The sequence below is a fragment of the Macaca fascicularis genome, chromosome 4 (assembly GCF_037993035.2).
Source record: "Macaca fascicularis isolate 582-1 chromosome 4, T2T-MFA8v1.1".
Lineage (NCBI taxonomy): Eukaryota > Metazoa > Chordata > Mammalia > Primates > Cercopithecidae > Macaca > Macaca fascicularis.
The window spans coordinates 27,267,176-27,282,682 of record NC_088378.1 but is presented as its reverse complement, the minus strand read 5'-3'; the positions used below and the strand labels follow the sequence as shown (position 1 = coordinate 27,282,682).

Here is a 15,507-nt window from a genome sequence, read left to right as displayed (position 1 = left end):
ATGTTCAGGACTCATGACCAGAGATTCTGATTCAGTAATCATGTAGTGGAGACAAGGACTCTGGCCTTTTAACTGTCATTTTCCAGGAAAATGGAAGTGCATGTTCAAGATTTGAAGGCTCTTTTCATCTTCAGTCTTTAAAATGAAAGATAAAATATAGATGGATAAATTTTAAAAGCCATAACCATATGCAAACAAGAGGGAAACATTTAATTGGTTGAAAAACAGAGTGAAAACAAGGTAGTAAGCTGGAAAGAAGCTGTAGGGGTGCTGGGCTCTGGATCTTTAAACAGAATTGCTGACCAGGATCACATAAGGCAATAATGTTCATTGGAATAAGCAGGGATGTTGCACAAGTCTCATTGCAGTTAACCCGGTACTGAAGTGGAATCCCCATTCAAGAAAAGAAGGTGAAAAACATTTGCTGTGAATAGTTCTCTGGCGCTACAGTTAATAGGAAAGCGCAGACTCAGGAAAGTGGAGGAAATAAACTCAGCCCCTCATCTAGGACCTGAAGCAAGTCACGTATTGGAAGAGAGACTTACTTGTTCAGTAATATCCCTACTGACACTATGAGCCAAGTTTTGGAGCCATTAAAGTATACTTGGGACTAGAGGCCCAGTGAAAGATTGGGGTCAAAGGAAGGACACACAATCACAATCCATAGGAAAAAAAAAAGAAACAGAAACGGCAACGACCACAATAATGCAGTACTCAGGCTGACATACAACCCGAAATTCCAAATCATATGAAAAAAGTTAATAATAAGATAGGTTTTCAGGTGGATGTTGGTGTTGGTTGGGGGTGTGTGGTCATTTGAGGCTGCCTCTGCCATCTTCAGCACGTGGTTCCAAGTTCTGCCTATGCATCGGCATTGCAGCCAGCAATAAGGAGGAGAGAGTGTGAGGGCATGTGTGCCAGGTGGCATGCATCAGTCCCATCCCCTTGCCACCAGGGAAGATTTAGGCTCCTGATACTGCAAGGGATTCTGGGTGAGAGAAGGAATGAAGAACAAGTTGTGTTGGCTAGTCAGGGTTTTCTGCCATTATATGCCTTTCTATATGTCTGAAGATTATTATAATAGTATGGAGAAAATATGGACAATATGGAGTGATTTAAACTAGGTTGATTTAGACTAGGTTGATACAAGAATTTTAAAATGATTTTGACTAAACGAAACAACGCAAAAATCAATGTGCATGAATATGTGTAATATGATCACATATATGCATTTATATAACATAGCAAATTATACATAGGTACTTATGTTTAAATATTAAATATAAAACACACTAAAAATGTCATCCTGATTTCAACATTGTATCAAATATAGTATCAATGGAGAAAAGGTATAAGAATTGAAAAAGGATAATCAAAGTTGTTGTATTTGCAGAAAAGTTATCTTCATAAATATTCCAAGTTTACTCACAAACAAAATATTAGTATGAATAAGAGAAATTAGCAAAACATCTGAATACAAGAGCATCTTATGAAAATTAATATTTAGCATTCCTAAACATAAGTGATGAATAATTCAAAAATTTATTAGTTCAGGGTACCCTATTCACAAACAAATTCAGAAACAAATTCTGTTACAAAGAATAAATGTAGGTAAATATTGATGACATTTTCATGTAAAAAATAGTGAAAAAAGTTTGAAATCCATTTTTAAAGGCTTGAGTAAGTGAAGCAATATTTCCTTTTCCCTGGAAGTGACCATTTCCCTCTAAAGTAATGTATAAATTCATATGATTCATATAAAAAATATCAACAGTATTTTTAGAGTGGAAAAAAATGTTTTCTTAGATGTCTTTAAATTTGAAAGGACAAAAATAAGAAAATACTTTTTTGAAAAATAATAAGGTGGAATTGCCTGACCAAACATAGTTATTTTTTATAGAATTGCTTTAATTAAAATGATACGGAAATAGTACTGGTATAGTAAAGCACACTGAGAGAATATAACAGTGAGCCCAGAAATGAAGCCCTAAATGTAAGACAATACATTAGATGACAAATGTATCATTGAGAAAATAAATGGAAAACCACACTTGCTTCTCACGTAGGAAAAATTTTAAATTCCGCTTTCATATTTGGGCAAAAAGAAATTTAAGACATCTTCAAGACTTGATGGTAGAAGACAAACTCCAAACATTCAGAAAAATAGAGGAGAAAATATATATAGCTTTTGGTTACAGTAGAATTTCTTAAGACACAAAGAGAGCAAATCCAGAAGAGTAAGATTAGCCACAGATTGGAAAAATATATTGCAATGCATGTAATGAACAAAGAAAAATAACTGATATTTTAAAAATCTGCAGATTTTATTTTTAAAAGGAAAGCAAGCACTTGAAATTTAAAGTTTGCCAGTTTCTATTTATTTTAAAAATAGCTAATTGAACAAATGACCAAATAATAAATTTATGATCACTGAAAAATGTGGGTGATATTTGTAATCAGTACTTCTTAGTTAATTTATAGTGTGGACTAACAATTTATTTCTATGACACAGTTCAGTTCAAACAGATGATAGAGAAACAATAGCTGAAATCTCTCTAAACTACATAAAGTTTTTACAAGACATTTATGTAAACCAAACATTAATAATAGGTGTATGTCTATAAGAAAATTTGGGTGACATTAAGAAAAATATTAATATACTCAGAATTCAATGTCATGGACTTGATAATATTTTAAAAAGTTGAAATACATTTCAAAATTGCTTCAACATATTAGAAGCCAGATTCAATCAAAATAAGATGCTACACTGAGGTGAGATAGAACTTTGAGATGGGATACTAGAAAAGAACATGCTTAGAATATAAGATTATACATCTGGTTTACTCCATGCTGAATTTGAGGTATTGTTAGGACACTCTAATAGAAATTTAGAACTGGAAGCTGGCTATCTGGGTGTATCAGAAAAAATACTGGGGTTGGAGATACACTTATGAGCCTGTATTCTGAATTTGAAGATGTGGGCATGCCATGCATGGGTGAGATTTCTTATGGAAAGAGCCAAGGGTAAGAGAAATAAAGTTAGTAGAGAGTAAAGTTAAGTCTCAAAATTGAGGAACCCTAAACCTTCTTCTTAACATGAGTATAACCAACAAACTTGAATTCCAATACTAGTAATCACTCTCTCTGCTATTTATTTTACAGAAACTGGTAATTTTGCATGTTCAGTTGTCACTAGTTTTTATGACTCATTGCAAAGGTCCAATGTTGGTTCTATAAGCACTATTTTAATATTGATTAATGCAGACACAAACCTGCAGGGGAAAACTCAATGATTTATCGAAGGAGTATGTGTTGTGTCATCTGCTTTTTTGAGAAAGTATCAAGACAGTTGGTCTCAGAGACTTACCCCAAAAGGCACCTTTCAAAATAAGTTGATTCAACATATGCCATAGCAAACTTAACCAATGTTTTTGTCTTGCTACATCTAGAGATCACAGATATTCCAGTGTCCAGTGATTAACATAAAAAGCTTGAGTTTTGTCCCAAAAATTCCAGTTTCAAAGTCTTCAGTGTTCTGATTCTGTTTAAACTGATATAACAGGGATGTATTTTGTCTTTTGAAAATGATAACTCTAAGAAGATTAAATTAATCTATATATATTTTATTCACCACTCTAAATGTTTAAAATGTTCCAATAGTATTGCAATTCACATATGTCATCTTCACTCATGTCATTGTCGTCCTCTACAAAATATTAGAACTTACGGTAAAACATTTCCATAGTCTAATACTGAGTCTAGAATATTTGGTTTAGTATTTTAATTTTTCTTTCCTTTTTCTGAGTTTTTTGGTGCCTAGTCTCTAATACAAATTCTTAGTGCGATTTAATTCTGCCCTGAAGTATTTTAGGGAGAAATATTACGACTATCATGTTAACAGTGAAGAAACTGATGCCCAAAGACCAAATGATTGTCCAAGATTTTTATGCTGAATTAGCTACTTAGCTATCAGATTTAATAACCACTAAAAATAATCTTATTTTTCTTTTTTTTCAATATTGGAATATATTAGCAAAACTTATCCTAACTCATAGTCAAAATTTTTGTCTTTGTAATAATTTTATTGTGTTTGCTAGGAATGGAGGAAGGTTACAGATAATCTGTTGATTAATAAAAAAAAGACCCATCAAGATTCTAAAGAATAAAATCTTAGAAGATGCCTTTAAAAACCATGATTAGTCATTTTCTGAAGAATTGTGAAAGTGAAAAGTGGACCCATAACAGTAGCACTTTCACTTTAGGCAGGAATTTCCAACCTGACACATTTCTCATTATGTCCCTTATGCCAAAATGTCAAGTTGATAGGATGGAAAGAGGTCATGTATTATTTTCAAAAGTAGTTGAGGGGGCCAGGATTTTCTCTGCAAGCACTGGCTTTACAAAAGTACTGTATCCAAGCACTGAGAATTTTTATTTTCTTCATCCTAAATGTTAATATACAACAACAATATGTGTACAGCTGTGTGTATGTGAAATACACGTGCAAGTCTAAGCATAGAGCTCCAATATTCCTTCCTGGGTATTTTTTAAATGTCAGCCCTCATTAAAAAGGCAGAATTGAATGAAAGAATGGGTTGCTATCGCACTGCAACCCTTCTTACCACTCCAAGCTATTTTATGCATATGTTCTAATATGCTTCTCTCCTTGAAGGGATTTTTTTTTTTTTTAAGAGATGAAGTCTTGCTCTGTTGCTCAGGCTGGCATCAAACTCCTGGGCTCGAGAGATCCTCTTCCCTCAGCCTCCTGAGTACCTGTAATTGTAAGCATGCACCACACACCTGACTTCTGTCTATTAACATTTTAAAAAATATATTATTTCTACTGTAAGTCATCTATTATTTTTACATTTTTGAACAAGATATAAGATGATTCATACTTAAACCTATGACCTTCTATCTACTTAATTTATTATTCTTACTTCAAATTCAAGAAAATCAATACTGGTACCCAGAAAAACAAGCAAGAGTCTAGTGACTTCCCCTCAGTAAAGGAGAACTAAGGAATGCCTGCCTATTTACCTTGATAAGAGGCTTTTGCACAACTTTCCGAACCCATTGAATGGTTTAAAGTCAGCAGGTTCATTAGTTGAAATATTTCCAACCTGCCATCTGCCATCTTCAAATAACAACACAGGGCCTGGTTCTGACAGTTTCTGCAGGACCTACAAATGCATGCAGCCACCTCCAATTATATCTTACCTATTTAAATGCCCACTCTTCACATTGGGAAGCTTCAGGGAAGGAAAGAATAATGAGGCACATATAAGTAGGCATAAAAGAAAGAACAGATAAAAGCAGAGTGACACTATCAGAAGCGTGGCACATTGCATTTAGCATATACAAAAGACAAAAGACAATGAAAATGAAATGATGACAGAATAAGGCAGGGACAATGTATACATTTATTCTGTGCTGCAAAGAGAGAATACCCTGTGGCCCATTTTGTGTTTTTAATATCCACTCAGCAAAGCTTTTCTGTGAGCATCAAACTCCTATGGGAATGTTGCCAAGGAAGGATTGCAGAATCAGGACTCAGGCATAAAGCATTGAGTCATGACTTAAGCACCTGCATTACAAACTGGAGTCATTTTAAAACTACACCTACAGAAACTTATCAAGCATAATTGCTTTTGTTTTGTTTCTGTTGTTGACTTAATGGGTCTGAGAGGTGTGTGAGAGAGACAGAGACAGACAGAGAGAGACAGAGAACATGCGTGTGTGGAGGTGTGCTTCTGTGTGTGCCTATGTGTTATGGAAAAAGCACTGATGTCAGTAGTTTGAGGCTTTTGCTTCCTGAAATAACTAGCAATAAATAAATTAGTTCATGTAGCCACTCTGAATAGTTTTATCAGACAGACAAATTAAATATAAATATCTGAAGATAATGTGCACCAGGGTTCAGTGTCTGGTGGGTCAGTTCTAATGTGTTTTTCCACACATGTAAGTGTTTTGGATTGTGAGACAGGGATTCTGCTTCATATTTTGATTTAAACACCCTAAAAATGAAGTTAGCATTTTGATTTCCCTGTCGTTTTGAAACAGCATTTTAATTTAGTTACATATCCATAACAATTTTTGAGTGTTCACATAATGTTCTGTGGCTGTTCTAGGCAGCGAGGCTCCAAAGACGAAAAGATAAATTTCCTGTCTTCAAAGATCTCACAAGACAGTGAAAAAAGAGCTGGGACAGGGGAAAAGTGAAATGTTGGCCAATGCTCCCTTCAGTAAGGCAGGCCAAATTTTCATCCAATCAATGGAGATCTGTTATTTCAATATTAGTACTTGAATGCTCAGGAAATATTTGTTAAATTATTCAGTCTAATTCTAGCCACAAATTCCTGAGATAATTATAATGTTCCCATTTCAAAAGGTAAGAAAATGGAAATTTGGAGAGTTTCAGAGACCACATATTAGATTACTTGGTTGAAAAGGAAATAAATTTCAAACTGAGGAATTGTTTGCTTGGTTAGCTTTTGCCTGTTTGTTTGTTTTCCTTCAACTGCAGTGGCAAAAATGATCTCTGCAACTCCTTGACATGAATGAGGTTGAACTATCACTTGAGAATATAAACACCTTGCTTCTTTATTATGCATGGAAGGATTCCTCAATTCATGAGCAAAGATGATACTAATTTAGAAAGATAATCAGGAAAAATGGGAGCATAGAGAATGCATGAAGTGTCAAGACCATATGGATGTGGCTAAATAAGAGAAAGGAAAATGTTAAGCAGTCAGTAGAATATTGAAGTAAAGAAATGTACAGCCAGATAAGATGAAAAGCTATGTAGCAGTAGATGTTGGGTGTTGGTTCGCTGTGTGACCTCACCCAAAGTTAGAACAATTTCTTCTTTTGACAATCTATGAACTGAAGAAGTTCAAAATCAAACTCAAAGGCAGTCAAATCTTGTCTTTTTCGCAGTTATATTTATCTGGACCACAAAGCAATGTGTCTGCAGCAGAAGAAATCAGATACCATCCAGAACAGCAGACTGAATATTTGCAAAATAAGCATTCCTCTTAAGACTTATTTAGGGAGGGTTATCCCATATCTGAAATATTGAAGTCAAGCTATTTGGAGTGACAGTATTTCTATATTCCATGAAATACTTCCTCGTACAGAAAACAGAATGTAGAAGAGCGTGAGTGTGTGTGTGTACAGGCACACGGACATTGCATCACATTTTCTTTTAAATAATATAGTTAGGACAACAACAAAGTTGTGAAATTGTGTGTCTTTGTGTGTAGTAGTTGTGTAGTTGTAGTAGTAATAGTAGTAATAGCAGGTAGTAGTAGGAATAGTAGCAGGTTTTCATCAAAGTCAAAATATTCAGTAGATCCTGAATAAAAAATGGTTCAAATGATGGAAAATCCATGGATTTGGAATAAATGTATGAATGTTGCTGTAACAAATAAAATTCTTTTTATTTTAAAATCCATATTGTATTTAAAATTGTGTTATAAAAGTGTGAGAAAAGTAGTTTAACATATTAATGAAATGGTTGACATCCACCATTTGCTTTGTACCTGGCACCATTCTAAGTACTTCACGTGTAGTGTTTAATTTTCACAGCAATCCTGTTTTCATTAACGTGAAAATGGAAGCACTGAGAGTTACTTGCCCAGGTCACACAGTTGCCATCCAGAACTGGTGTCTGGCAGTCTGATTTTAGACCTATGTCCTTAGCCACCATGTTTTCCAAACCCCCTCATACTAAAACTCACCTATGGTTGACCAGCGATAACACTGCTAATGTTCCTTTATATATTTTACAGAAGTAGGTTTTGTGAACTGCTTTTAAATATAACAACTTCCCATGTCATTAAACATTGAATACTACTCCAGGAGTGTGTGAGAGAGTTATTCATTTTCTATCAGTGCTCAGACTGCTTAGTTTTACCAGCTCAACATAGGAAACTATATAATATGATTTATGATTTAAAGACTGGCTTGAAAAAAGTAGAAACCTCTGTGACTATATTGTATATGTTAATTATAATCCTAATGACTATTAGTAATTTGTGTAGATAACACAACATAGATAATATAGACGGACAACTTATAAGAAGTAGAATGTGGTGTGCCATATAGTTTTCATGTATTCAGTGCTTCAAAGCTTTCAATTCTATCTGTAGCAACTTTAGTTTTAGAAGTGTGTTTAAGAGCTTAAAACTTTGAAAACAGAATTTGAATCCCAGTTTTGGCACTTACTAGGGATATTTAAACATATTATTAAGTATATTTACATATTATTAAACATATTATTAAGTCTCAGTATTGCTATCTGTAAATTGAGTCTAATAATAACATTTACCACATAGGAGTGGTATGTAAGGATTGTGAAATTTGTCCATTTTTTCAACAAATATTTGTTGATCTCTCTTCTGTGCAAAGAACAGTCTAAACACTGTCATGTATTAGGGAAAATAAAAATTCATCCCATGACTCATTAAGTTTATATGCTATTGGGGTTAGAGAGCTAATAAACAAATGAATGTTTAATATTATATAAATAAAATATAGATGACATATATAATATACTTACCTTAGAGATTACCATGTGGCAAATGCAAAGTGTCATTGGTGCAAAATAATAATAATTATTATTTTATTTTATTGCACATGTAAGATACCTATGTGCTAAAGAAGCAACTGTGATAATAAAAAAAAAATGAGAAAAAAATCAATGATATTTAGCTTTTGCCTTGCAAAGTACTTAAAATAGAGGCATTCTGAAAAGAATGCAGATTCTTGGGATTTATATATTGAATAAATGTGTTTCTTTTCATTTTATGAAGACAAAGCAAAGACTCCTAAACAGAGTTGGTCTCCACTGCTGCCCTTCTGACTTAAGCACTTGCATGCTGAAGTTTTGGTTTGCTTATTCTACTTAAAAATACTATTGATAACATTGAAAAATCACTAATGAAGCTCCCTTCCCCAGGCCCATTAGCAATTTACATTTCACAAATGAAATCAACAGCCTGGAAAAGTCTGCACAGGAAATGGCAGGCTGCCTGCCTCAACAACTTAGCATGGGGCCTTCTTGGTTCCATATTTCCGCAATGCTTGTACGTGTAGCCCAAAATGAAAGGCTTCAGTGGCAAATGTTTACAGAAATTAGATATGTTATTATTCTACAATAGTAATTAGTGGTAGAAAAAAATTAAACAGTGAAGATGGAATGAAAAATAAATGCTTGCCTGCCGCCTCTCTGAACTCACGGTCCCAATGGCCAGTATTAACTAACAACTGTCCTTAGTTTCCAGAAGCATCTCATTATAACTTTTTATTGAGCTTCATATATAGACAAAGTTTATATATATATACACACATATGTAAATATATATATAGTTGTTTTTATATGGCTTGAAATAAATCCTGGTTAGAAACTGCAATCTCATATGGCTCAAAAAATACTTTACTGTCAGTAGAAATACCATCTACAAAATAAGTGCACTGAGTTCTTAAAAATCGAGTAGCCTAATAAAAGAGTTGTTCAACTTAGAAAATCCGTTGCCTATTTCTCACATATCAATTCCTGCCTCGAATATTCAAGGGCAAAGTCCCAATTCTGTTTAAAAAAAAAAAAGAAAATTACTTTGAAAGATCATGCAATTTGAGTTTATGAGCATAATTTAAAAATAGCTAAGCTCTTTATACACATCACTCCAAACTCTCACATCAATTTTACAACATTATTTTCTCCATTTTAGCAATGGCAGAATAAAAACTTGAGGTTTTACGTAATGCCCAAGGTCACAGAACTTAGGAAATGGGCTTGCTTTTAAAGTCAGATTATAGAACCCAAAAACTGACTCTTCATACACCAAAAAAACTTATCCTAGGTCATCTTTAGCATTACTGTTCACATAACACTAAAGCCAGTAATTCTATTCTAGAAAGAGGGCCCATAGCTACACATTAGATAGCATCTTTTCATAAGAATGCATACAAAATTCTGTGTACAAGACCGAAGTTGGTTCTGGTTGTATTGTATCCATAGTTGATAAAAATATACTCCACAATTTTTCCAAAAGATCGTTAGACACACATTAAGTCCGAGAAGATTTCATTTCAAGATTGCAATAACAATGTGATTGACAGGAGTGAGAGCTGTGTGCAGAGTGGGAAGCAAAACTGTTTCAAATAGATACCTATTCTTGATGAGCAAAATGCTAATGAACTGTGTCCTTGGAAAAAAAGATTTAAATTTGCAGTAATTTGTTTCTAAGAAATCCAAATATTCAAAATTAGCCATACTTCAGAAACAGAACTAAGAAGGAGACCAAGATCATTCTATCCAGACCTTGGGATATGACCCGGGTGAAGGGAAATAGGTAGGGAAAATGGAATCATAATTCTGCCACTTAGCAGCTGAATGAACTGTAAGCTTCAGTCACTTCATCTACCAAATGGGGATTAAAATAGCATGTACTTCATAAAATAACGGAATAACACAAGTTAACAATTGACCAGCACTTGAGCCATAATAAGTACCCCAGAAAAAATAATTCTTATTACTAGAATTGTGCTAATTTGCTTGAAAGTTTAAACTGTACTGTTGACCTAGCGTAGATTCAATAAAGACAGAACTGTTGGAGAAAAAAAAAAAGTTGTTTCCTTTCCAAAGAAGCCAAAATCTCATCAGAACTCACCATCAAAAGAGAGAATTGTGTTATTGTAGACTAAGTAGGAATTAACTTTAGCCTAAACTGACTGAGACAAAACATAGCATCAGGAAACCCAACAATTGAAGGTATCATTGAATTATTGGAGGCCATATTTGCTATCATTGGAAACATAAAGACATCACTTATTTTTTTAAGTTTCTGAAATAAAATGTAAATGCAACAGCTATGCGACATTGAACTTTTATCTCTAGTTCTAGAGGCACAAGATGAATCAATTTCTTCTAGGACTATGGATACCCAACAGGGACCTTTAGTCTTTCTATATATTCCATTTATTTCACTCATTCATTCCTTCAACAATATTCGTTGATCATATACCACATGTCAGATATTTCACCCAGTGCTGATATTTGAGTAATAAAACACAGTTCTTGCACTAATGGAGCTTAAAATCTAAAGAGTGGTTACAGACAATAACAAAATTTTCTATAATACTGTGGCACATAGAAAACATTAAAATAGGGTATATCTACAAGCTAAGTGAATGTGTCAAAAAAAGGGGAGAAATATGTGCCAAAGAGTGTCAGAGTGCATTAATAGCACCAATACTACTTGCATTCCATACTTGCATACTGAGTGCTTTCAAGTATTATAGGGAGTAGGATGTACAAGCCTATGACATTCTTTATTATATACAATTCTGCAGTTAAACAACTTAGCTTTTTAAATTATAACTACAGAAAATGAGACATGGCTAGGCTAAAACCCAAATAAAACTGGTAGCATTATCCCTTATACATAGTTTATGCTCACTAGGTATTCCAACTATGACGTAAGTTTTTCTGCTGTTTGAAGGGAGGAAAAGTATAAAGTACCAGAACTCTTCCATTAATCAAAAGAAGACTCTATACCAAGAACAGATAACTATAAAGCCTAAGCAAAGTTGGTTAAATAAGAGGATAGGCTGGCAACATGAAAATATAGGCAAGTATCTATTCATTAGGGTGGGGCTATAAATATTACTTGAATAGTTTAAAGAAGCTATGAATTTATTTTATACTGGTGTTTTTAGAATGCAGAATTTCTGGACAAAAGACACTGTCCCAGGACAATAAGAGAACAAGATACTTCATTTCACTGATTGTTTATATTATTATATTAAATTTAAGTAAAATTGATTTATTTTATAAAATTAATACTAATAGAAATACTGGGAAAACAATAATTATATTAACCACCAGGTGGAGCCCCATGAATTAAATGTATAGTAGTCCAAAAAAATTACTTAAGTTGATCAAATTAGGAAAATTTATGACATTTTTCTTCTGAGCAATTTTTATTAATTTTTAAATTTGCAATATTTGGAGAAAGCATAAATTATAAGTCCTGGCTTTTATTAAAGACAAGAAGCCAAATTACTTGATTAGCATTAAACTTTTTTGCAAACTGGATATTAAAATCAAAGTATTTTTGCTTAAGTTACTTTATGATTTACCAAAGATACATATTCTATTAATATTTTGATAACAGTATATAACTATAATTGAAATTGAGAACAGACAAGAAAAATCAGTGAAGCCTACCTATTAATCCACTTTGTACTGATTATTTTTCAAATTTTTTTTCCCCTTTTGTTTGTACGTGTTTATGTGTATGTTTTACCACAGAACCTGAAACTAAAAAAGATGAAAAGATGTCCAAAGCAGGTAAGGGTATTTTGTAAGATTTACATACAAGGAGATGTTCTGTTTGGTTGGAACAAAGCTAGTTTTACAGTTTTACAATCATGGCTGGATAAAACATTTAGACATCCAAAACATTAAAAAAATACTGATGCTACGTGCTGTATATTTTACAAGTAATAAGCAATAAAATTAAATGTATGCTAAAGTTAACAAAAATTCCTTGCTTTCTGGTAGCAGATTTTGGGTAAGTTTATCAAAGCGCTAGAACCATTTTCTTTATTTACTGGGCAATTGAACACTGTTTATGAAATGCTAAGAGGGCACCTTAAATGTCAGAGGCTCCATACAGAGCGAGACAAATGCCCACAATTTATTATTATCATGCATTGATTTTTATGAACCTGTATTTACCTGCTTTCAACCATTTTTTATCTCTAAAAAAGGAGTCCCACGCGATCCAACCTAACAGATTAAACATTTTTCTTTCCCACAATTAAATGTGCACATATTTTATGGAGACGTAATCCATTGACCTATTGGCTATTAATTTGAAAGTTGAAATATTTTTAAAATAGACTTTCTAAAAACAGGTTTGGCAAGGGAAGAATTCAAGAGATTAGCAGGGCACTCAAGGCAAGTGATGAAGGTTGAGTGGATGAGTAGCATAGAATAGGGGAAAATGTAAAAAAGGAAGACAATAAATCCTAAGGAAAATTTCCATTATAGTCTTTCCATTTGTTAATCCTAATTCAAGTATTTTATATCTATATAAGGAGATTTATATATTTATATCTATCTATATCTGTATCTCTCTGTATAGTGAAAGTGATACTACATAAAAGCAGACATTCATGCTGTTGGTCTAAAAATGTTTGCATGTATTCATTTGCACACATCGTAGTCTATATTTAAGCAATTATTGTAATTAACCCTTCTATGTATATGTTAAATATTAAATTATTAAAGTCACTTATCTTAAGAGCACTGCCATTAGACCAAAATAAATTGTTTAAGTTATTTTCTTATTTTTAGTGATTTTTAGTGAGTGAGCATGCCCATTTGAAGTAATTTTGTGTAATTTTAAAATATGCATTCTTTGGAAGATCAGTGAAAAGTTGAACAATTTTGAGGCCGGGCATGGTGGCTCACACCTATAATCCCAGCACTTTGGGAGGCCGAGGCTGGTGGATCACGAGGTCAGGAGTTTGAGACCATCCTGGCTAACTTGGTGAAACCCCGTCACTACTAAAAATACAAAAAAATTAGCCGGGCGTGGTGGTGGGCACCTGTTGTCCCAGCTACTTGGGAAGCTGAGACAGGAGAATGGCGTGAATCCGGGAGGCGGAGCTTGCAGTGAGCCGAGATTGCGTCACTGCACTCCAGTCTGGGCAACTGAGCAAGAAAGCATAATAGAGATAAAATGGTATATTGAGTGTTTACATCAAAAGTTACAACTGAACTTTAGATTTATCTTCAGAAAAGGAAAAACTGTGTACAAAATAGGTGCATTATGTTGTCCTTTCCTGTTTGCATAACATTGTATTTATGCTTTATTTTACTGATGATATATAATAGAAAAAGTAACATGCACTAACAATTTCCTATTATTAGTTTACATTAAGTATTTATGTCTATTTTATTATTATTACTTAAATTGTATTTTAAGTTCAGGTGTACATGTGCAGGATGTGCAGGTTTTTTACATAGGCAAAAGTGTGTAATGGGGATTTGTTGTACCAATTATTTCATCACCCAGGCATTAAGCCTAATATCCATTCGTTATTTTTTCTGATCCTCTTCCTCCTCCCACCCTCCACCCTCCAATTGACCCCAGTTTGTGTTATTCTCCTCTATGTGTTCATATGTGCCCATCAATTAGTTCCCACTTATAAGTTTATCCTTAGTTTCCTAAGGATAATGGCCCCCCATTCCATCCATGTCACTGCAAAGGATCTTATTCTTTTTCATGACTGCATAGTATTCTATGGTGTATGTGTACCAGATTTTATTTATCCAGTCTATCATTGATGGGCATTTGACTTGATTCTATATCTTTGCTGTTGTAGATAGTGTTGCAATGAACACATGTGTACATGTGTCTTTGTAACAGAAGGATTTATATTCCTCTGTTTATATACCCAGTAATGAGATTGCTGTGTTAAATGGTATGCCACGCTGGTCTTTGATGAATCAACACACTGTTTTCCACAATGGTTGAACTAATTTACAGTCCCATTAACTTTGTATACACGTTCCTTTTTCTCCACAACCTCACCAGCATCTGTTATTTTTAGACTTTAATAATAGCTATTTTGGTTAGTGTGAGATGGTCTCACTGGAGTTTTGATTTGCATTTCTCTAATAATCACTGATATTAAGCCTTTTTTCATATGTTTATTGGCTGCATCTATGTCTTCTATTGAAAAGTGTATTTTCATGTCATTTGCCAACTTTTTAATGAGGTTGCTTGTTGTTTCTTGTAAATTTGTTTGAGTTCCTTATAGATGCTGGATGTTAGACCTGTGTCAGACACATGGTTTGCAAAAATTTTCTTCCATTCTGTAGGTTGTCTGTTTACTCTGTTGATAGCTTCTTTTGCTGTGCAGAAGCTTGTTGGTTTAATTAGATCCCATTTGTCAATTTTTGCTTTTGTTGCAATTGCTTTTGGCGACCTCATCATGAAATCTTTGCCAATACCTATGTCCTGAATGGTATTGCCTGTGTTGTCTTCCAGGCTTTTTATAGTTTTAAGTTTTACATTTAAGTATTTAATCCATCTTGAGTTAACTTGCGTATATGGTCTAAGGAAGGGGGTCAGTTTCAATTTTCTACGTATGGCTAGCCAGTTATCCCAGCACCATCTATTGAATAGGGAATCCTGTCAGTTTTGTCGATCAGATAGTTGTAGGTGTGAGTCTTATTTTTGGGTTCTCTAACCTATTGGCTTATGTGTCTGTTCTTGTACTCTGGGATGCAGCTCCCAGAGGAAGGGGCAGGCAGTCGTCTTTGTCATTTTGCGGTCTTCACTGGTGATACCTCCAGGTACTGGAAAATTTGAGGTGACTAGGGATTGGAGTGGACACCCAACAAACTACAGAAACACTATGGCAAGGAAACCAGGCTATTAAAAGGAAAACAAAAAACAAACAAACAAATAAACAATCTCCATT

General features: G+C 33.8%; 1 protein-coding gene across 50 annotated transcripts in view; it reads left to right on the top strand.

The window, feature by feature from the left end:
* Positions 1 to 15,507, top strand: part of TRDN (triadin) — a 410,256-nt gene that overhangs the window by 297,565 nt on the left and 97,184 nt on the right. For 49 of the 50 annotated variants that reach the window (XR_012433400.1, XR_012433399.1, XR_012433398.1 and 46 more), the window contains one exon: positions 12,320 to 12,358. The exons of the other annotated variant lie outside the window; for it this stretch is intronic. Coding sequence is in view for 44 of the 49 variants with exons in the window: in XM_074036974.1 (XP_073893075.1) it covers positions 12,320 to 12,358 (39 nt within the window). In the remaining 5 variants the exon portion in view is untranslated. The remainder of the gene's footprint in view (positions 1 to 12,319; positions 12,359 to 15,507) is intronic. 50 annotated transcript variants of the gene reach the window in all.